General features: G+C 41.0%; 1 protein-coding gene across 8 annotated transcripts in view; it reads left to right on the top strand.

Moving 5' to 3' along the window:
• CASK (calcium/calmodulin dependent serine protein kinase) overlaps positions 1 to 8,751 on the top strand; it is a 387,791-nt gene extending 379,040 nt beyond the window's left edge. For all 8 annotated transcript variants that reach the window (XM_055393922.2, XM_055393920.2, XM_055393918.2 and 5 more), the window contains one exon: positions 3,370 to 8,751. In XM_055393922.2, the coding sequence (XP_055249897.1) occupies positions 3,370 to 3,546 (177 nt within the window). In that variant the 3' untranslated portion in view covers positions 3,547 to 8,751. The remainder of the gene's footprint in view (positions 1 to 3,369) is intronic.
• Positions 8,752 to 23,646: the final 14,895 nt, after the last annotated feature.

Below are 23,646 nucleotides of genomic sequence, written 5' to 3'. Positions count from 1 at the left end.
AACTAAGTGAAGCTCTGCTTTGTCCTCCATGCCAGCCATTAAGATTTCCAGAGATCAAGGTCCTCGTTCAGAAGGAGGAATTACACCCTACAGAGAAGTATGGTTTTTCCAAGATCAGAGTCATTAGGCAAATTCAAGCTTGAATGTCCAGAGCAGTCAGCCTTCTCCATAGGCCTGCTCCCACCCTGTGGGGCTGCCTTCCTGATCACAGCTGTATTGACAGAGCTCTGGGCCAAAGATGGCTTTGCCTGAGGACAACTATACGGCATCTACCACCTTGGCTGAGCTCCCCAGGCTCCCCTGAGCAGCCTCCAGTGTAGAACCCATGCAGGATCTCTACCCAGGCCCCTGGAGACTCCCAAACCTAGAAATGAGCTCAGTCCCCTCTCAGGCCTACTCAAGTCAGCAGCCACCACGGAGATGGTGCCTGTGAGGCTCGGCAGTAGCATCTAGAACCAAGCTAGCTCACATAGCCTGCTACTGCCAGGCTGATGAGAAGGTAGTTATGGCATGTCCAGTAAATATATTGCTGCTGTAAGGTCATTCATACGAGGAAACTCTCTACAAAGTTAATACTGAAGACCATCCCTTCCACAGGGTCTAGAACCCACCAGAATGTTCTTGGCACTGTCTAGTTAACAGTGGCCTAGACTTACCCAAGTCTATGACAGTAAAATCAAAGCTTGGAGATTTTCACCTTAAGGGAAAAAATTAAATATCCAGGCAAGAATACTGGAGTGGGTTGCCATTTCCTTTTCCAGAGGATCATCCCGACCCAGGGATCAAACCCATGTCTCCTGCATGGCAGGCAGATTCTTTCCCATCTGAGCCACCAGGGAAGTCATCTAGGTTTAAAGAAGATTAAATATCTTGATTTCTATGTCACTCATTTTTTCGTCATTTTTGATGTTTCATTTGCAAAAGATGTATTCCTTGGTAAAATCTACTCTTCCGTCTTATTTAATACACAAACATGTTTGAAACTCCATGTTGTGGTTAGCTCTTATCCTTTGGTTACCATGTATTTTTCTTGAATTACCATCTTTGCTTTGTTTTGTTTTTGCCTTTTTTCCTGCCCTTTTACTAATTTTCCATAGCTGCCAAAATGGTGCAGAAAATTGCCTGTAAGTACCAGCTAGGAGGTGATAAAATACAGCCTTGTTTCCTTTCATAGATTTAGAATGTAGACATTTTGTTCCCACAAATCCTTGCTTTTGCTGTTAGAATAAAGGCATTTTGTTTTCACTGAGTTAAACCCTGCTCATGTTAAGTCAAGCCTGCAGACAAGCTGTTGTAGAGGAAGAAATTGACAAATATAACTTCATCTTATAAGATCGTAAAGAGGGAACTTTAAGGGCGGGGGGGAGAGAACTACATTAAAAATTTGACGCTCTCAGCCATAAATTTTCTTGAATGTTTTCATCAGCCCAGCTTTCTGAACAAATTATAAGCCCTGTTAGTGGATCTTAAAGCCCAGGACTTTATGTTCACCCAGGACTACTGTATATTCCAATAGAATCCCCTAGCCCGGAGCACGACATGGTAGGAATTGCTCCTTCTCATACTGGTAGGAAGCACTCCTGTCTTTGGGCGAATGCATGTTTCCTAAAATGGGGCTTTTGTGTTGTGTTCCTTGTCGAGCCACAGTGAAAATGTTATGCTTTTTTAGTGCAAGCAGAAAGTGTGTTGATACGACCTTAGAAGGTAATGATTAACTGAACTGAACTACCTACGCTGAAGTAGTTAATACCTAACATTCAAAGCATGCCACATCCTGCTTTGAAATTCTGGTAGATGACAAAACATGTTAGGACACTCTCATTTCAGAGTGTCCTGATAGAAAAGATTGATTTCCCAACTTGTCTGGTGTCTGTCATCCCCACTGCGGTGCTGTGATGGAATCGAGTGTTACCTCGAATCCCCTTGTCAAAGGGTTGCACCACACACCAAGGTTCCCCCAGAAGAGTCTCTTATAAACAGGTGGGCCTCAGGGAAAAGAAGAGGGGTCCTAAGCCTGCAGTGAGTGCCAACAGCTCCCAAGTCCCTGACAGCACCACACCTTTCAGAGATGGGTCTCTGTCATCATGGGCCCCCATTTCCTACTAGATTTCCAATTTATCATTAGCCATTAGCATGAAGTGCTTGCTCTTTTGGTAAGGTTTATTAAGCACTTACTGTGTATAAGGCACAATGCCAAGTGCTGGGCACAACAGGGCAAGTTTGTGCTGTAGTTGGGGAGAGAGATACTAATCAAGCAAACAGGCATTGAATTGTATCTATTGATAGATATATATTTCAGAGTCCACCCAACAGCTCACCTACCTAATCAGTTAATTTGACTTATAGAGTTTCCTGGTTTCAAACTTGAACTTCCCCATTAAAAGCTCAGTATAACAAGATCTGAGCCATGAAGATGCAGAGGCAGACTTTCTGGTGGCCCTTAAGAGATGCTCATCTTGAAAGAACTGCCATCCTGAGGCTTTCTGGGGCACACGGCAGAAGTTTAGGGAAAGTCTTTACTGCAGCAAAGAGTTGAGTAGCTGCTTCTCCTTCAGAGTTTTTTCCGTAAGAGATATGAAGACCTCCAAACAGTGATGTTTGGCCATGTCCAACACAGACCACCTTGAAGGGATTCATCGGGTGTCAGCTGCTTTTGTATCTGGGATATGGCCTCATTTCATCCATTACTGCTAACATCCAAAAAGCTTTTGCCTCTGGCATATCCACTGCTAGTGAGTGAAGGCAATGCATTATATATGTAATTGAATTCCGGGAACATGGCAGAAAAATTCAACTTCATTTGTTGTCCAGAGGCAGGGGCTTCTTGGGGCAAACACAGCTGGGCTCCGGGGCTCAGCACAAGCGAGAATAGAGGACCACGGAAAGGGGACGCAGGGCTCTGACCTCACCCCCGCCCCCAAAGCCCCCTCCACTCTGCCAAACAGGAGAGTGGTTCGAGATGAGGCAGGCCTGGCTCAGGGGGATGAGCACAGAATGGCTTGACTCCGACAGTCAGTCTCGGCTGACTCCAGACGGGCGCAGTTCAGCCAGAGCAGGCTCATGTGTTTGCCAAGGAGTGTCTGTGTCCCCTGGTCCATCCAGGCTGGCATAGAGGCCCGGTTGCATGGTGAGCAGTCACGGTTGTAAGCCGTCGTTCTGTGACCCTGCCATCCTGGGGGCCATCGTCTCCTCTGTCACGAAGCGGCCTCGGCCTCGCACTCAGACGTGTCCCATCACGGGTGGGCCTCGACTGTTTCTGACACCAGGACAGAAATGTAGCCCGAGAAAACCATCTTGGTTGACTTCTGTCTCCTCTTTGCTTCTCCCTCCTCCCACGCCCACCCCCTCCTCCATCCCCTCACCATTTAGGATGAATCTCTTCAGCGTCTGCAGAAGGAGTCTGACATCTTACAGAGAACATACGCACACTACTTCGATCTCACAATTATCAACAATGAAATCGACGAGACAATCAGACATTTGGAGGAAGCCGTGGAGCACGTGTGCACAGCCCCGCAGTGGGTCCCCGTCTCCTGGGTCTATTAGGCCCCCCTCCCCCAGATATCTGCCGCATAACTGGGAGCCACCTCATACATGGAAAAGCCTCTTTGTTATCGGCCTTGTGTCAGCAGGTCGTGGTCCCTAGAGACTACCTAGTTGTAGTGTGACCTACATTTATAATTATTGTCATGTCCGAATAGATAGGAGGAGAAAAATTACACACTAATTTAAAGAGACAGTATCTTTTTTAATCAGTTCTCCTAAACTTTAATAAAATGTATCTTTAAATGTATGTATTATTCAATCCTTTGGAATGTTATATTTTTGGAAATCATAGCTTTTTATTTCCAAGGCCCCTAAAAACTGCACAAAATAGATGCTGCTTTCTATAATCTATTTTAATAATAATAAACAATGATTCTGTTACCTTGACTGGGGTTGGAACACTACATTCTTTTTAGAGTCTGATTTTATGGATTGGAATATCTTTCTTTCCTTTATTTATTTGAAATAATCAGTCTAGTGATTACAAAACTCATAAATTTTTAAAGGCCTTTTTTTCCTTTTTTTTTTAGAATAGTATTTTTTTTAAGTCCTTTATGTAACATCCAGATAATGTGATACTGTCTCTTTGAAGCACCCTGTAAACCTTTTAGAGATTTGAAGTTGGGTCTTGACTCTTAATGCATGTGGACAGTCGCGAGCGTTTAAGCTGTCGGTGTGTCTGTGTTGGACAAAACAATCTGTAATCTACAACAAAGTACATTCCGTTCACGGGGCACACCCAGGGGAATACGAATAAAATGCTATTATGACTAAGTTGTAAACCTATGCACATCCCTTGCATTTCGGGCAACTTTATAAAAAAAACAAAAGAAACTGATTTTTATTAATAATAACCATGTAGTGAAATGTGTTTGTAATTTTGTCTCAATTTAATTTGTTGTAAGGTGGGAGGGGGAATTGCTGGTTTCACCATTTCAGATCTGTGTTGTCTGAGAGTATTAACATTTTAATTAAGCAAAGAAATGAGGATTTTTAATATGTATGTAATTGTTTTAAAGCACCCATTTGAAGAGAATATACTGTGCAATGAGGAAACCAGTTTAGGCATTTGCTATAAACTGAATTATTCCAAAAGAATAATCTATAACAGCCCTGTAAATTCCTTTAAAATGATAACAGGACAGTTTGACCAATTTTTTTTTAAATATACTTCCTTTTATGTGTTCAATAATTAAATGCCTTTGGGTCCTTCATTTCATCATAGATTTGTTCAGGTTTACAAGGTGATGACCTTTTAGATTTTATAATCCTTTAGATGCTCATTGAACCATCGAAGGCCTAGGAATGACTATCAGTTGGCAGGACAACAAAATACTCTGCCAGAGCACAGGTGGGACCTCGTCTGGCTCCCAGAACGCAGTGCACCCGAGGGCTACCCATGTGCTGGAGGCAACATGTGGTTTCTCCTTCCTCTTGCTATATCCCTTGGCACAGGAGAATCATGTCCTTGTTGCATCAGAGACATTAACCATCCCATCACCTTTCTGTGAGGTCACGTTCTTCCAACACAGGTGAGTCAGGCTGGTGGTTTTCTCGCTTTTTGCCAGAGGTCAGTGGCAGGTTTTTTCCATTCGAGTGTCAGTGGTTCTATTAACCTGAGATCCTTGAAAAAATACCATCGAGTTTCCTTCTTGTAGGTTAGATGGCCTCATTGCTTTGTGCCTCGGCAGGACATGCAGGATGTGTTCTGAGCGGAACAGCTCCTCTTGAAGGACCACACAGAGACGGCCTTTGTATACTCTTTCGAGGGTGTCACCCTCCCCTCCCCCTACTCTTACCGAACAGTGCTGGGTTTTCCTCCAGTGTTGTCCTTTGTCAGTGACCCGATCAGTAAACAGCTTACAATGTGCTAAGTAAACTGCTTCCATTGGGGTCCCACCTCAGGGTGACCAAACCACTAAACCAGAGACACGCTGGATGGAAGGAGAAACCCCAAGAGCTGTTTGGGGCTGCGATGGGACTGACTGCAATCTAAGTGACGCCAAGGCCAGCCAGTCATTCCCAGGATGGTACTGGTCACAATCTGGGCTCTTCTCAGTGTGAGCATGCCCGCTCTACCTCTTTTCCAATGAAGCACAAAGAAGGACACAACTGACACCTGAGAAATGAAGCCCCCTCCCTCTGGTAGGAACCCCCACGGCCCACTTGCCCTCTGAGACCAAGTCTCCGGGGATGCTTGACGATGCCTGTCTTGAGATACCCACCATGCTGGTAAAGGCAGGTCAGGCAGAGGAAGAGAAAAGCAATGCCAGTGTAGTCTGTGGCCCCAGGACTGAGAAGTACACAGGCTGGTGGCACTCTCACCATTGTGCAGGTGGCAAAATTCCTGCGCCCAGAACTCATTCTGACTTCTCAAAGAGGTCATCTGTTCCCTTCGGCTAATATACGACTATCCTAAAGCAGTGTCTTTGTGACCTAGCAGAAAAGACTTAAATTTCTGAATCCAGAGTAATTACAGTACATTGCTGCTGCCACTCCATTACAATTGTCCACTGAGCAATCAGAAAATTGCTCAAAAGCTGCTTTACTGTTTCCATTCCATCCACAAAATCATTTTTTTCCTTTCAAAGAACAGAGCAGATGATTAGATTATTAAATCTTAACACTGGTCAATTCAGCCATATTCTGAGGGCTCTCTTTCCAGTCCTATTCCTCACAGCAAGAAAGGGGGATAGGGGTTAATATGTCAAATTAGCTGTTAAAAAGAATGTCCTGATTTTCTGATCATAAAACAGTAATTACTTTGCCTGGGCAGCATGTTCAATTTTAACACTAAAAAGGAAAATGTCACTCAGTTTAATTCAGGAAGCATCCCAGTGTTGAGATAATATGGTAGCCTTTTAAAAAGCAATTAAGTGTATCTCCTGTTAGGTGAGATGGTTTAAAATATTTGCTCAGAGAGAAACAGAAATGGGTGACCTACTTCTTGGCAATTTGCATTTAGAAGGCATCTTCTGAGCCCGTCCCATTGGTGGTGGGGTATCCAAAGATGCTGCAAAGCCCTTACCGCACAAAGGACCAGTATATGCTCCTTTTTCCCCAGGGCCCAGTCCATCTCCCACTGATGGGGCCAGCCCACTGGGCCTGGACTCCATGCTATGATTATTTTTTAAGACTTTGATCTCATGATTACAGAGGGTTTTTTTGGTTTGTTTTTAAATCACTTGTAGTTAATCTGCTCATTAAGCCTTTGAGTTCATTCCTGGAAAAAGTGTAATCAGTAGAGCCACCCTTGGGGACACTGAGCAGTGGAAATGTCCGGCATGGACACTGCCCCTTAAGGACAGGTGACCCAAAGCAAACGCTTTTGTCTCTCCCAATGTCCTTTTCTTCATTTCAGGTCAGTCACTTGAGGGCAAAGAGAACATACCGCTAAAGCTAGCAAGAACATTTCTTGATTAATACATTCTTAATGCCTCCCAGGCTATCTCCTTGGAAAGAAGAGAAGGCATCTTGCAATCAGCATTCCAAACAAGCCCCTGTGGAGTCTCATCCTCCTGCTTATTTCCTATCGTCAAACCAGTGTGTGTGTTTGTGTGTGTGTTGGTGGGGGGGGGGGCAGGGGGAGACACAGAGGACGGGCTTGTTTTTCCAGAACTGAACACAGCCTCCTAATTCCATCCTGTTTCCGAGGACTTAGATACCAAGGTCCCCAAGTGTTCTTTCTCTTGTTCTGCGCCTCTTATTAATTCTCCTCTTAGAAAGATCTTTTGCTTCTCACCGCAGCTTACAGAAGGGCTACAAGCTTTCCTCATGAATTGTTTCATTTGGTAGAACTTTTCCACTTCCTACCCCTTTAGAAGTAAGGTCTTCCTCTCCACTTGGTGTCTTCGGTTACAGGACGTCATCTGTAAGGCTCAATGCTTGGTTGGCTTTGCCCACACCCACTCATCGGTTTGCCTTAAACTTGGAGCTATTGGAAGTCTTGGGTCTTCCAGTTTAGTGAGTGAAGTTTAGGGGTAACAGGCATCCAGGAAGGGAGAGAACAGAAGAAAGAGTTTATGTCCACCAGTCCACATCCTTTTTATCTGGTCTTCTCTCTGCTACTCTTGGGCTGCAGAAGGTGGGCTGACATATAGAAAATCCAGAGCTTCCCCCATCCCTCACCTAACCATCAACTCTCTTGACCCTGTGCAAATGGACTGAGCAAAAGAAAACAGAGATGTTTGGCACCACACACAGGAGACCTCGTTTCTGGCCCCAAGCACAGCCCCCTATTTCTTGACACATAGAACACTGGAGCTTCGCTGCCCCATCTGTGTTCCTTCCCTTCTCTCCCACATGTGACCAAAGGAACGTGCCAGTGGTCTCACCCATCAAGCCCTGGGGGTGACCATCTTGGGACCCAGAGGCTGTGCAGTCTCTTGGAAGGAGTTCTGCTCGGGGGTAGAAATAGGGGTTTCTCCACCGTGAGCAGCCCTGGCTATTATTTGCATTTTGAAGAAACCAAGAATTGGGGGACTCAATTTCTGGTCTCTACTGTGTCCCCAGAGGGCGCCTGTGCAGGGGGTGAGAAGCTGTGGGGGCAGCAGACCCAGGAGCTGACACAAAGGCCTAACAATCCCTATCCCCACGTGCAGAGACCATAGCGTTATGTTTAATTGCCAGGCAGGCACGTCGCCGTTCAAACTCAGTTCTGGGGTTATTTTGCATAAAGTTTTGCCAACGTGTTCCTTTTTTTTTCTGTATGTATAATTGCCTTTTTATAAAAGGTTTTGAAGTATTGTCTCAGTGATTAAAAGAGAGCGATGTTAACAGTTGTTGTATATTTCACCGTATCCAATTGTAAGTATTTGCAGGGTACAGCCAAGCCTTAGCGTGCAAGAGCGTCTGTGTCCTCCGACACCCCGGAGGGGAGGGCATCGGAAAGGTTCGGATTCTTTGTAAATGTCCCGCTTTTCTTTCTCTCTGTGTTTATCTATTTACATGCCTTAGCACACGCCCTCCTGCCCTGATCCCTTTGCCCTGTCACCAGAACACCCAGAACGCTGGTGCACTGCTGGTACAGGAGAAGTCAACGCAACCCTAATCAGTTGTCTCTTTTGTGACAGGGGAGGAAGAGAAACTCCATAGTATTCTTTGTAGAATATACATACCTGTAGGATGCTGTGTAATGGGAAACCATAGAACTGGGCTTTTGTCATTTCAAAGTTGGAGAAATGTATGAATAAAATGTATAAAACACGAAAAGGTAGTTGTCTTCTCAGATTGTAGGACAAACCACCCGAGGATCAGAGGGAGAGGGTTAGGCCTTGAAGACCTTCCCATAAAGGCCTGGCCTTCCCCCTCCCAGAGGCGCGCGCCCCCTGGCCCTGCAAGCTCAACTACTTGCCTTTGGATGCAGGCTTTAAATAACTTCAGGTTTAAACAGAAAAAGAAAAAAAAAAATCCAAGCTGAGACAGCTCCTAGGAAGAGGTGACTAAGCTGATTCAAGCTGTACAGGCGCCCAGCATGGAAAGGCCGTCCCTTGCTTGACATTTGCATGGAAAGCCTCAGGAGGGAGCCTGCTACCCTTGGGGTTGGGAACTTGGCTTTGGCCTCTGGGCTTTGGCCTGAGACACCCCCTTGTGTGCCTCAATGACCTACTTCACACCTTGCCTTCCTGGCCCAGAGCTCTCTGCCCAAGTACAGAACCAGGGTGGCTTCAGAAACCCACACTTGCATGTATCCAGTGCCAACACCCGTAGAAATAGCCAGGCCTGAATATACTGTCAGGGCTCACCGTTTTGTTTTGTTTTTAACTGCTCACTTTGAGAAGACACATATTAAGGAACCATAAACAGGAGCAATTATTTACCTCAATCAGGTAAACCTCACCCTATTGAAAACACACAGACGAGTCTGGGTCACATTCAGACAAGAAATTTGAGCCTCTGGCCTTCTGATTCAGGGGTCCCCAAGTCATCTGATTCAGGGCTTCCCAGGTGGCATTAGTAGTAAAGAATCTACCTGTCAATGCAGGAGACATAAGAGATACAGTTTCGATCCCTGGGTCAGGAAGATACCCTGGAGGAGGGCATGGCAACCCACTCCAGTATTCTTGCCTGGAGGATCCCATGGACAGAGAAACCTGGCGGGCTGCAGTCCATGGGGTCGCAAAGAGTTGGACATAACTGAAGCGACTTAGCACACACGCATACAAATCATCTTTCTGCAGACTCCATACCCTAAATGTACAGGTAACCAAAAGCATAATGCTGCTACTAAGCTCATTTTCTACACTTCAGGACATTGAAGACACATCCAACATGTCAGTGTTAAGCTGGTAGGAATGAATAGAAACATGTACTTCTATATTTTGCCCAGTTGACAGTAATATGTTAAGCTGAATAAACAACACTGGGGATCATTGCATGACCCACTGCAGCAGAGCCTGCAGATCTGCAACAAGACAGGGTAGCAGACACTGACCAGGAGTTCAAGGTCACCGAGAGTAGTGACCTTGAGTACACTGACAGTACCAAATCCCCTTAAAGGACCAGGCAAGGTGGCATCTGATTTTCTCCAGGAACAGCACACAGGCCCCAGGGCCTACAGTGGAACTCCATGGTCAAGGCAGTGTATGCACTGGCCTGTCTCCATGGTCCTCCCCGATCCTCACATTTCAGAGAGTGGTGCCCAGAAACAATTTGGCCAGAGACACATTCTCAGGCTAGATCACTAAACACTTCAAGCGTCTGCAGTTCCCTCTTCACATCTCAGGAGGCAGCTTTCTCTCTCCCCCATGGCCACTTGCTTGGCAAAGAATCTGTTTTCCCTTCTATCCCCAGAATGGTATGATGAAAGACCAGAGGGGACGGCCTACTGGGACCTGACATGTGGCACCAGGCCCTTGAGATGTTAAACTAAGGCTGGAGACAGGGGAATCAAGCCCTCTCGCAGGCTGGAGGTGGAGGCTCAGCCACAGAAATCAACAGCTTACCACAGGACTCCCCCTAGAACTTTCTAGGGTGATGGAAATGTTCTATTTCCCATTTGGGGTGGTGGTTACATCAGTATATGCCAAATACATCAAACCGAATGCCTAAAATCTGCACATTCTACTGAACATAAAATAGACCTCAATTACAAAAAAAAAAAAAAGGAAAAAAAATCATATGATCTTCACAGTTGCCAAAAAAATTTTCACAAAATTCAGCCTGCACTTCTAAAGACAAATAAAAACGCTTACAAATAAGATAGAAAATGTCTTCAGCAGATAAATAGCTATTTCAACTCAGTCAACATGATCCACCTAAAAGTGATACAATAAAGACATTACAATTGGAATTATCTTTTAGATTATCTAAATAACACATGATCTTCCTAGAATGAATAGAAAATATGGATAAACAAAAAAGAGACATTCAGCCAGATTCTGTCACTTGGAGACAACTGCTATGAACACTGTATCTCTGCCAGGCTGGTATTTTTCCACAGTAATATATCTCAATATATCTATATTTTTAATGCAGTGAGGGGGCATACTCAATACATACTAAGCACACACACTAAAATATAATCCTCCTGCCATGATTATTTAATATTGCTTTTAAAACACCAACCAAAAACAGAGCAAAGAAGTATCAAAGTTGGAAAAGATGAGACAAAACTGTGTACATTTGCTAATAATACTATCGTGTACCTTGAAATACCCATTAGGACAACTGGCAAGCTGTTCAAGTTAATAAAGAGCAGATACAAAATCACTCAGAACTCAATTCTATCCTTATATACTAGCAATAAAGTTAGAAAATGTCCATGGTAAAAGCAGATGCCATTTTCCATTGCAACAAGTTTTTAAAAACCAACAAAATCCATGGGATTTATATGAAGAGACCTCAAAGCTGCACTGAGAATATAAAAGATTTGAATAAACAGAAATGTTCCTGAATGGAAAAGCTAAGTATTTTAATGGCATCAATTTTTTTCCAAATTAATGTGGAAGTTTAATACAGCACCAAACCAAAATCCAAACAGGGACTTCCCTGGTGGTCCAGTGGTTAAGATGCCGGGCTTCCAGGGTAAGAGTTCGACCCCTGGTCAGGGAAGTTCCCACATGCTTCTCAGCATGGCCAAAAAAAATTTTTTTAATCCAAACAAAAATGCTGGACCTTTACAAAAGGACTATTCATCTAGAAGAATAAACAGTGGGGATTTTTTTCCTAATTTTAATTAAAGGAAATACTAGGAAAGAAAATCAAGGAGGGATGAGTAACCCTTCCAGATTGTAATCTGTTCCAAAGCTAAGACAATTAAGACACACTACACCAAAACTAGTTTTAGACAAAGAACTCTTTGATGAAAAGATAGAAAATGAAAAGACTATAGAATTAGTCAGGAAAACTCTAGAAGAGAGTAACTTTTAAGTTTATAAGAAGAAAGCAAAGTCACAAAGCAATCAAAAGATTTGATCTCATAAAAATATAAACTTTTCTATCAAAAAGTTGCAGACCACAATCTTGGAAGGACATTTTGCAGCAAATATGATATATAGTTGATACACTTATTATACAATGAACTTATATAAAGTGGTTAAAAATACTAACATCCCAATATATGAACAAAGGACAAGAATATTTAACAATCACATGTACAAACCATGAAAGAAAAGGATCGATAAAGCTGAATTAATTTAAGTTAAAAATGAAATTATATACGATGCCATAAGCAAACCAAAAAGATAAGCCACAAACCTGGAGATAATTCTTTGTCAGTTAAATGTGCTGCTAGAATTGTCATCCATTATTTATAAAATTTAAAAGAGAAAAAAATGAGCAAATACATAAACAAGCAAGTCACAGAAGATAAAATCAAAATGGCCTTTCTCAAAACTCACAAATAATCAGGACAATTAGAAATTAAAGTCTTAATAACAGATTTCGCACATGCATGCATGCTAAGTCGCTTCAGTCATGTCCAACTCTTTGCAACCCCATGGACTGTAGCCCACCAGGTTCCTCTGTCCGTGGGATTCTCCAGGCAAGAATACTGGAGTGGGTTGCCATGCCCTCCTCCAGGGGATCTTCCCCGACCCAGGGATCAAACCCACGTCTCCTGTGTCTCCTGCATTGCAGGCAGATTCTTTACATTTGAGCCACCAGATTTCACATTCTACTAATAGTAGACTATGTGATTTGGACCAGTCCTCATACTTAAGACAACTTAAACAGTTGACTGAAATATTTAAAACATCTATTAAGAAATATTAGTAAACTAACAAGATAGTGAAGAATTACAGGACCAGGAGTTGAAGGAAACTAATGTCTAAGGGAGTGAGTGAGCATTTAGGGCCACTTTCCTCTGGGGGCATTTGCCCATTCCAGAGGAGGGGGCCAAGAGGCCCAGTAGCACTTGGGGCAACTTCCCATGGGTGGAGGGAAGGGATGGGAATCAGGGCATATTTGGAAGGTGAGGGGTTGAGGAGGAGCTAGTGAACTTCCCTCACTTTCAGTGGGGACCCTGGGAGTTTACCTCCTAAGAGTAAGGGTGACCCATCAGTAGACCCTCACAGTGACCCCTCAGCTTCAAACCTTCTCAAGCCCTGACATTCAACAGAAGGAATCAAAGATGGTTTGTGCCCAGGTGCCTTGCAGGAAAAAAAAAAAAATGTCATTCATCTCTAGAGGAAGATATAATCATCCTAGGCCTCACCTACTGGAGAAGTAAATGGCAACCCACTCCAGTATTCTTGCCTGGAGAATCCCAGGGACAGAGGAGCCTGGTGGGCTGCTGTCCATGGGGTCGCACAGAGTCGGACACGACTGAAGCGACGCAGCAGCAGCAGCAGCCTCATCTATTTGCCGCAAATATTTAGCGAATACAATGTCTGAAGAACAACAAAAAATAACTGAGTACATGAGGAGAAAATAGGTAAATAGGTGGATAATGTATATAAATAAGTAACACTAATGGTCCATTGCCGACAAAGGTCTGTCTAGTCAAAGCTACGGTTTTTCCAGTAGCCATGTATAGATGTGAGAGTTGAACCATAAAGAAGGCTGAGTGCCGAACAATTGATGATTTTGAACTGTGGTGCTGGAGAAGACTCTTGAGAGTCCCTTGGACTGCTAGGAGGTCCAACCAGTCCATCCTAAAGGAGATCAGTCCTGGGTGTTCATTGGAAGGACTGATGCTGAAGCTGAAACTCCAATACTTCAGCTACCTCATACGAAGAGTTGACTCATTTGAAAAGATCTTGATGCTGGGAAAGATTGAAGGCAGGAGGAGAAAGGGACAACAGAGGATGAGATGGTTGGATAGCATCACCAACTTAATGGACATGAGTTCAAGCAAGCTCCAGGAGTTGGTGATGGACAGGGAAGCCTGGCGTGCTGCAGTCCATGGGGTTGCAAAGAGTTGGACACAACTGAATGACTGAACTGAACTGAATGTTCAGTTGTGTTTCAAATGTACACAGAATTAAAATACATACTCTGACATATAAGTTGGGAAGGAGGTAAAAAGAATTAACATGGGACTTTTCTGGTGGTCAAACAGTTAAGAATCTGCCTGCCAATGCAGGGGACACAAGTTCGATCCCTTATCTGGGAAGACTGCATATGCCACAGAGCAACTAAGCCTGTGTGCTGCAACTACTTAGCCCACACTCTAGAGATTGTGCTCCAAAACTACCAAAGCCTGTGTGCTCTAGAGCCTGTGCTCTGCAACAAGAGAAACCACTGCAATGAGAAGCCCACATACCTCAACAAAGAGTAGCCCCCACTCGCTGCAGCTAGAGAAAGCTGCACCCAGCAATGAAGACCCAGCACAACTAAAAATAAATTAAAAAAAAAAACACAACCCTAAAATAAAATTTTTTAAAAAGAGTTAATGTCTTAAGCTCTTTACATTGTCAAGGGAGAGGGTATGAGTCTTAATATTAAACTTTTGTGAGTCAGGGATTCAAGTTTAGAGTAACCATTAAAACAAAAATTTAAAAAGTAACTTCCAAGCTAAATAAAAATATGTCAATCCATAAGAAGGCAAGAAAGAGAAACAATGATAACAGAAGGGACAAATTGAAGGTCCTTGGAAAATAAATGCAAACCCAAATATATTTTAAATTTTTCATTAAATGGAAATAGATTAAACATTCCAATTAAAAGAAAAAGATGATCAGACTGCACTTTTTAAAATTAGTCTCTAGACTTACAAGACATCTTAAGCATTACATAAAGGTTTAAAATAAAAAGGAAAGAAAAAAATATATTGTGAAAACAGCCAAAATAAGCCAGTGTAGCTATATTAAAGAAAACAGACTTCAGGCAAAAAACATTACTAGAGGTCATTTCATCGTGATAAAAAAGTTTATCATCCTATCACTAGGAAGATATAACAATTCTATATCAGTAATCACCTAATAACCTCACCTCAAAGTACAGGGAGAAAATGACAGAAGTTCAAGGAATAATAGACAAATCAACGTAATAGTGGGCTATTATAACATCCCTCTCTCAGTAATGATAGGAAAGCAGACAAAAAATTAGTAGGGCTATAGATGTTTGATGTTGTTCAAATCTTCTAGGAATAAGTCTAACTAAAGACATGAAAGACTCCTATGTAGGTTATAGTTAATAAAACGTGATTGAAAAACTTCAAAGAAGACAAAGGGGAAAATACACAATAGTTATGACTTGGAATATGCAACCTCATAAAGGCGCTAATTTTCTTCAAAATATTCTACAGATTCAGTGCAATCAAATTCAAAATTTCAAGGGCTTTTTTTGTTTGTTTGTTTATTTGTGGAACTTGACAAACTGATCATAAAATTTACATGAGAATTCCAAGGATCTAGAATAGTCAAGGCAAACAAACTTGAAGGAAAAGAACAAGGTATGAGAAATTCCTTTAAAGACTTTTTTTAATTGACATATAGTTGATTTACAATATCGTGTTTGACAAATTATATTCTATTATATGTTATTATAAGATATTGGGTATAATTCCCTGTGGTATAAATACTTGTTACTTATCTATTTTATATATAGTAATTTGTATCTGTTAATCCCATACTCCTAATTTGTCCCTCCCTGCCTCCCTCTCCTCTTTCATAACCATGAGTTTATTTTCTATGTCTGTGACTCTAAAAGCTTTTAAGATTTACCATGAAGCTATAGTAAGTAGACAAGTGTGATATTAGCATAACATAGCCCAGAAAGAGTCCCAGCATATTTGGACCTTAGCAGAGAGGTGGGAAGTGGGGAAAGAACAGTCTTTTCAATAAATAATATGTGACAACAACTGGATAAACATGTGGGAAAAAAATCCTTGACTCATACTCTACATTAGACACACAAAATAAGTGTGTCTGCACAGAATATAGATCTAAATGTGAAAGGCAGTCCTGAATATTCATTGGAAGGACTGATGCTGAAACTCCAATACTTTGGCCACCTGATATAAATAACTGACTCATTGGAAAAGACCCTGATGCTGGGAAAGATTGAAGGCGGGTGGAGAAGGGGATAACAGAGGATGAGATGGTTGGACGGCATCACCAACTTGAAGGACATGAGTTTGGGCAGACTCCGGGAGATAGTGAAGGACAAGGAAGCCTGGCATGCTGCAGTCCATGGGGTGACAAAGAGTTGGACACAACAGAGCAACTGAACTGTGAAAGGCAAAACAATAAAGATTCTACAGAAACAGTATTCTAGAATATCCTCATAATGTAGGGTAGGAGAAGATGATTTAAACAGGACACAAAAAGCATAAACCATCAAGAAAGAGACTGATAAACAAGAGTATTAAATTTAGGATCTTAAGAATAAATTAATACTATCAAAAGACATGATTAAGAAGCTGAAAAGGCAAGTCATAGAATGGGAGAAAATATTACAAAATATGCCAGTGGGTGATTTCCTACAAATCAATAAGACAAACAATCCAGTGGGAAAATGTACAAGACTTCAACAGGTACCTCACAAAAGTAGGTATCCAACTAACCAAGAAACATATAAAAATATTCTCAACATCAGCAGTGATCAGAGAAGTGTACATTAAAACATCAAGATACTACTATACAGTCAACACACACTGGTATTATCAAACAGTAGCAAGTACTGGTAATGATGTGGAGGAATAGGGACTTGATACTGTATGGGAGGAAATGTAACTTATAAATGTAATTGACAAACAATTTGGCATTATCAACTAATGAATAACCCATGACCCAGTTATTCCACTCCTTGGTATATATACACAATGGAAATGTACATACTTGTACAGAATAGTAATATGTAGAAGAATATTAATAGTAGCGTTATTCCTAAGAACCCCAAAGTGGAAATAATCCAGATATCCAGCAGCAGTAGAGCAAGTATATACACTGTAGTATATTCATGCAATGAGATATCACAAAGCAAGGAAGATGGGCAAACTATACCACACAAAACAAGAGTAAAACTCATAAATATAATGCCAAATAAAAAGAAGCTACACACAAAGGGATATGTAGAGTATGATTCCATTTAAACATTGAAAACAAGCATAATATACTATATAGTGTTCAAAGATATATGCTATACAGATGGTCAACAGGTACATGAAAAGATGCTCAATGTTGCTAATTATTAGAGAAAGCAAATCAAAACTACAATGGGGTATCACCTCACACCAGTCAGAATGGCCATCATCAAAAAATCTACAAATAATAAATGCTGGAGAGGGTGTGGAGAAAGGGGAACTCTCCTACACTGTTAATGGGGATGTAAATTAGAGCAGCTACTATGGAGAACAGTATGGAGTTTCCTTAAAAAAGCTAAAAGTGGAGTTACCATATGATCCAGCAATTCCACTCCTAGGCATATATTCAGAAAAGACAAAAACTCTAATTCTAAAAGGTGCATGCACCCCAATCTTCATAGCAGCACTACTTACAATAGCCAAGACATGAAAACAACCTAAATGTCCATCAACAGAGGAATCGATAAGGAAGATGCAGTACATATATACAATATAATATTACTCAGCCATAAAAAGGAGCAAAATTGGGTCATCTGTAGAGACATAGATGGACCTAGAATGTGTCATGCAGAGTGAAGTAAGTCAGAGAAAAACAAATATTGTATATTAATGCATATATATGGAATCTAGAAAACAGGTATATATAACTTTATTTGCAAAGGAGCAATAGAGACACAGACAGAGACCAAATATATGGATACCAAGCGGGGTGGGGGGGGGGTAGGATGAATTGGGAGATTGGGATTGACACATATACACTATTGATACTATATATAAAATAGACAACTGATGGGAACATACTATATAGCACAGAGAACTCTATTTAATGCACTGTGATGGCCTAAGTGGGAGGGAAATCCAAAAGGGAAGGGATATATGTATACATACAGCTAATTAACTTTGTTATGCAGTAGGAGGTAACAACATTGTAAAGTAACTATACTGCAATAAAAACTAATAAAAAAGCATTTTAAAAAATACCCCCTTTACATCAATGGACACATCATCCACACAGAAATCCAATAAGGAAACACAGGCCTTAAATGACGCATTAGACCGAATCGACTGAATTGATATTATAGAGCATTCCATCCAAAAGCAGCAGAATACACATTCTTCAAGTGCACACGGAACATTCTCCAGGACAGATCATATTCTGGGCCATAAAGCAAGTCTCAGTAAATTGAAGAAAATTGATATCACATAAAACATCTTTTCTGACCACAATGCTATGAGATTAGAAATCAACTAGAAAGAAAAAACTCTAAAAAACACAAACACATGGAGGCTAAACAATATGCTACTAAACAACCAATGGATCACTGAAGAAATCAAAGAGGAAATCAAAAAATACCTAGAAACAAATGAAAATGTGACAGTCCAAAACCTATGGGGTGCAGCAAAAGCAGTTCTAAGATGTAATCTTACAGAGATATAAACTAATCTCAGAAAACAAGAAAAATCTGAAATAAAAAACCTAATCTTACACTTAAAGCAACTAGACAAACAATAAACTAAACCCAAAGGTAGTAGAAGGAAATAAATCATAAAGATCAGAGCAGAAATAAATAGAGAAGAAAACAATAGAAAATATCAATGAAACCAAAAGCTGGTTCTCTGGAAAGATAAGCAAAACTGATAAACCTTTAGCCAAACTCATCACACAAAAAAAGGAGAGGGCCCAAATCAATAAAATTAGAAATGAAAAAAGTTACAACTGACACCACAGAACTACAAAGGACCATAAAAGAGTACTATAAGCAACTATATGCCAATAAAATAAACAACCTAGAAGAAATGGACAAATTCTTAAAAAGGTAAAATCTCTCAAGACTGAACCAGGAAGAAATAGCAAATGTAAACAGACCAATTACAAGTACTGAAATTTGAAGCTATGATTTCAAAACTCCCAACAAAGTCCAGCACCAGATGGCATCATAGGCAAATTCTGTCAAACATTTAGAGAAGAGTTAATACCTATTCTGAAACTATTCCATACAATTGCAGAGGAAGGACCACCTCCACACTCACTCTATAAGGCCACCCTGATACCAAAACCAAAGATACCACACACAAAAAAGGAAAATTACAGACCAGTATCACTGATGATACAATATAGGTGCAAAAATCCTCAACAAAATACTAGCAAACTGAATCCAACAGCACATTAAAGGATCATGCACCATGATCAAGTAGAATTTATCCCAGGGATGCAAGGATTTTTCAATATCCACAAATTAATCAGTGATACACCACATTAACAAACTGAAGAATAAAATCATATGACTATCTCAATAGATGCAGAAAAATCTTTTGATAAAATTCAACATACGTTTATGATTTTTTTTTAAATCTCTCCAGAAAATGGGCATAGAGGGAACATACCTCAACATAATAAAAGCCATTATGACGAACCCACAGCTAACATCATATTCAATGATGAAAAGCTGAAAGCATTCCCTCTAAGATCAGGAACAGGCTTTTGGTTCAAGATGGCAGAGTAGAAGGGCATGTGCTCATCTCCTCCTGTGAGAGCACCAAAATTGCAACTAGCTATTGAACAATCATCGAGAGGAAGATGCTGGAATCTACCAAAAAAAAAAAAAAAAAAGATACTCCACATCCAAAGACAAAGAAGAAGCTACAGCGAGACAGTAGGCGGGGCACAATCATGATAAAATCAAATCCCATACCTGCCAGGTGGGTGAGCCACAGGTTGGAGAACAGTAATACCAAAGAAGTTCTCCCACTGTTGTGAAGGTTCTGACCCCACATGAGGCTTTCCAACCAGGGGATCTGACAAAGGGACTAGGAATCCCCATGGAATTTGGCCTTGAGGGACAGCGGGATTTGATTTTAGGACTTTCAGAGGACTGGCAGAAACAGAGACTCCAGTCTTGGAGGGCACAAAGTTTTGTGCACACCAAGACCCAGTGGAGAGGAGCAGTGACCCCACAGGAGACTAAACCAAAACTACCTGCTAGTGTTGGAGGGCCTCCTGTGGAGGTGTGGGTCAGCAGGGGCTCACCACAGGGACAGGAGCACTGGAAGTTCCCCCTTGGTATAAACCTTCTTGAAGTTCACCATTAACCCTACCATGGAGCCTGTAGGCCCCAGGGCTGAGTTGCCTAAGGCAAACAACTACTGGGGGGAGTGCAAAACCACCCATCAGCAGATAATTGGATTACAGCTTTACTGAGCAAGTTCAGTTCAGTTCAGTTGCTCAGTCATGTCTGACTCTTTGCCACCCCATGAATCACAGCACGCCAGGCCTCCCTGTCCATCACCAACTCCCGGAGTTCACTCAAACTCATGTCCGTCGAGTCAGTGATGCCATCCAGCCATCTCATTCTCTGTCGTCCCCGTCTCCTCCCGCCCCCAATCCCTCCTAGCATCAGACTCTTTTCCAGTGAGTCAACTCGTCGCATGAGGTGGCCAAAGTATTGCAGTTTCAGCTTTAGCATCAGTCCTTCCAATGAACACCCAGGATTGATCTCCTTTAGAATGGACTGGTTGGATCTCCTTGCAGTCCAAGGGACTCTCAAGAGTCTTCTCCAGCACCACAGTTCAAAAGCATCAATTCTTTGGCGATCAGCTTTTTTCACAGTCCAACTCTCACATCCATACATGACCACGGGAAAAACCATAGCCTCGACTAGACGGACCTTGGTTGGCAAAGTAATGTCTCTGCTTTTTAATATGCTATCTAGGTTGGTCATAACTTTCCTTCCAAGGAGTAAGCGTCTTTTAATTTCATGGCTACAATCAGCATCTGCAGTGATTTTGGAGCCCCAAAAAATAAAGTCTGACACTGTTTCCACTGTTTCCCCATCTATTTCCCATGAAGTGATGGGACCAGATGCCATGATCTTCGTTTTCTGAATGTTGAGCTTCAAGCCAACCTTTTCACTTCTCCTCTTTCACGTTCATCAAGAGGCTTTTGAGTTCCTCTTCACTTTCTGCCATAAGGGTGGTGTCATCTGCATATCTGAGGTTATTGATATTTCTCCCGGCAATCTTGATTCCAGCTTGTGCTTCTTCCAGCCCAGCGTTCCTCATCATGTACTCTGCATAGAAGTTAAATAAGCAGGGTGACAATATACAACCTTGACGTACTCCTTTTCCTATTTGGAACCAGTCTGTTGTTCCATGTCCAGTTCTAACTGTTGCTTCCTGACCTGCATACAGGTTTCTCAAGAGGCAGGTCAGGTGGTCTGGTATTCCCATCTCTTTCAGAATTTTCCACAGTTTGTTGTGATCCACACAGTCAAAGGCTTTGGCATAGTCAATGAAGCAGAAATAGATGTTTTTCTGGAACTCTCTTGCTTTCTCCATGATCCAGTGGATGGCCCTGTTTTACCCATCAATCCCTCCCATCAAGAAGCTTATACAAGCCTCTTAGCCTCATCCATCAGAGGGCAGACAGAAGAAGCAAGAAGCACAGCCCCACAGCAGCTAAAACAAACAAACAAAAACATATTACTGAAAGTTAATCATGCTGAAAAAGCAGAAGGGTATGTCCCAGATGAAGGGACAAGATAAAACCCCAGAAAAACAGCTATATAAAGTGGAGATAGGCAACATTCCAGAAAAAGAATTCAGAATAATGATAGTGAAGATGATCCAAGATCTCAGGAAATGAATGGAGGCAAACACTGAGAAGACACAAGAAATGTTTACCAAAGACCTACAAGAACTAAAGAATAAACAGATGAATAAAACACTAGAAGGAATCAATAGCAGAATAACTGAGGCAGAAGAATGGATAAAAGACCTAGAGGCCAGAATGGTGGAAATCACTGCCACAGAACAGAATAGAGAAAAAAGAATGAAAAGAAATGAAGACAACCTAAGAGACCTCTTGGACAACATTAAATGCACCAACATTCACATTATAGGAGTCCCCAAGAGGAAAAAAAGAGAGAAAGGACCTGAGAAAATACTTGAAAAGATAATAACTGAAAACTTCCCAAACATAGTGAAGGAAATAGTCAACCAAGTCCAGGAAGCACAGAGAGTCCCAGGCAGGATAAATCCAAGGAGGAACACACCAAGACACATAGTAATCAAACTAAACAAATAAACAAAAAGACAGAGATAAAATATTAAAAGCAACAAGGGAAAAACAACAAATAACATACAAGGGAACTCCCATCAGACTATCAGCTGATTTCTCAACAGAAACTCTACAATCCAGAAGGGAATGGCATGATATATTTAAAGTGATGAAAGGGAAGAAACTACAACCAAGAATACTCTACCCAGCAAGATTCTCCTTCAGATTTGATCGAGAAATCAAAAGCTTTTCAGACAAGCAAAAGTTAAGAGAATTCAGCACCACCAAACCAGCTTTACAACAAATGCTAAAGGAACTTCTCTAGGCAGGAAACACAAAAGAAGGAAAAGACCTACAGAAAGTACACCCAAAACAATTAAGAAAATGGTAATATGATCACACACATCAATAATTATCTTAAATGTAAATGGATTAAATGCACCAACCAAAAGACACAGACTGGCTGGATGGATTAAAACATGTGCATGTATGAACTTCCACTTACCACATCACTCTGCCTGACCACCACCCCCCACCAAATTGTATGTAATTATTTTATATTGTTAATTAATCCTGTTCCCATTATGACTCGCAATTGTAACTATCTTTTACTTTTTGTCTGGCTATTGATTGTGAAAACTGATAAACATCTTTTACTCTCATGATTATGTAACTTTTTCACTTAATACCATTGTATCCTGACTGGTCAACAGAAATATAATAGAATTCTATATCACTAAAACTACCATTTTATAGAAAAACCTGCAATCATTTAAAATCCAGATGCATATCAGAATTATCTTGAAATTTTTCGAAAAGTATAAATGCTCAGGTATTGATTTTTTTTCTCCAGACCTCCAGATATGTTTCTAATGAGTAGTCATGTTTTAAAAATCTGGACTATATGATGATATTTTACTTTTATCTAGTTTGTTTCACTTTTTCTATTTCATATTCAGTGCTCCCATTTCATTTAGTTTATGTTCTCCAATTTCTCCATCTCTTTTTTTTAATGTTCTTTCTCAAGCCTTTATCAAGTGTAGTAGAAATCCTTTTGTATACATATAAATATGTATAACATATATATTTTAGAAAACCTATGAATTTTTGCCTAACTAAAAAATTATGATATTTTGATTCCACTTGTTTGACTCAGTATGAAAAGAATGCTAGATATCTAATTAAAAAAATAGATACGCAACAAGCAACAAAGGTTTACTATATAGCATAGGAAACTATAGTCATTATCTTGTAATAACCTATGATGGAAAATAATTTCAAAAATAATATATGTGTATTTGTATAACTGAATCACCTTTCTGTGCACCTGAAACATTGTAAGTCAACTACATTTCAATAAAATATATATATTAAAAAGAAAAGATCAGGAACAAGACAAGGATGTCCACTCTCACCACTTTTATTCAACATACTTTTGGAAGTCCTGGCCATTGCAGTCAAAGAAGAAAAAGAAAAGGAATCCAAATTGGGAAAGAAGAAGTAAATTTGTCACTGTTTGCAGAAGACATGATACTATGCATAGAAAATCCTAAAGATGTTACCAGAAAAATACTAG

The sequence above is a fragment of the Moschus berezovskii genome, chromosome X (assembly GCF_049115385.1).
Source record: "Moschus berezovskii isolate FMDL1 chromosome X, NW_MosBer_1.0, whole genome shotgun sequence".
Classification (NCBI taxonomy): Eukaryota; Metazoa; Chordata; class Mammalia; order Artiodactyla; family Moschidae; genus Moschus; species Moschus berezovskii.
The sequence above is the reverse complement of the archived record's forward strand: the minus strand, read 5'-3'. Positions and strand labels throughout refer to the sequence as shown.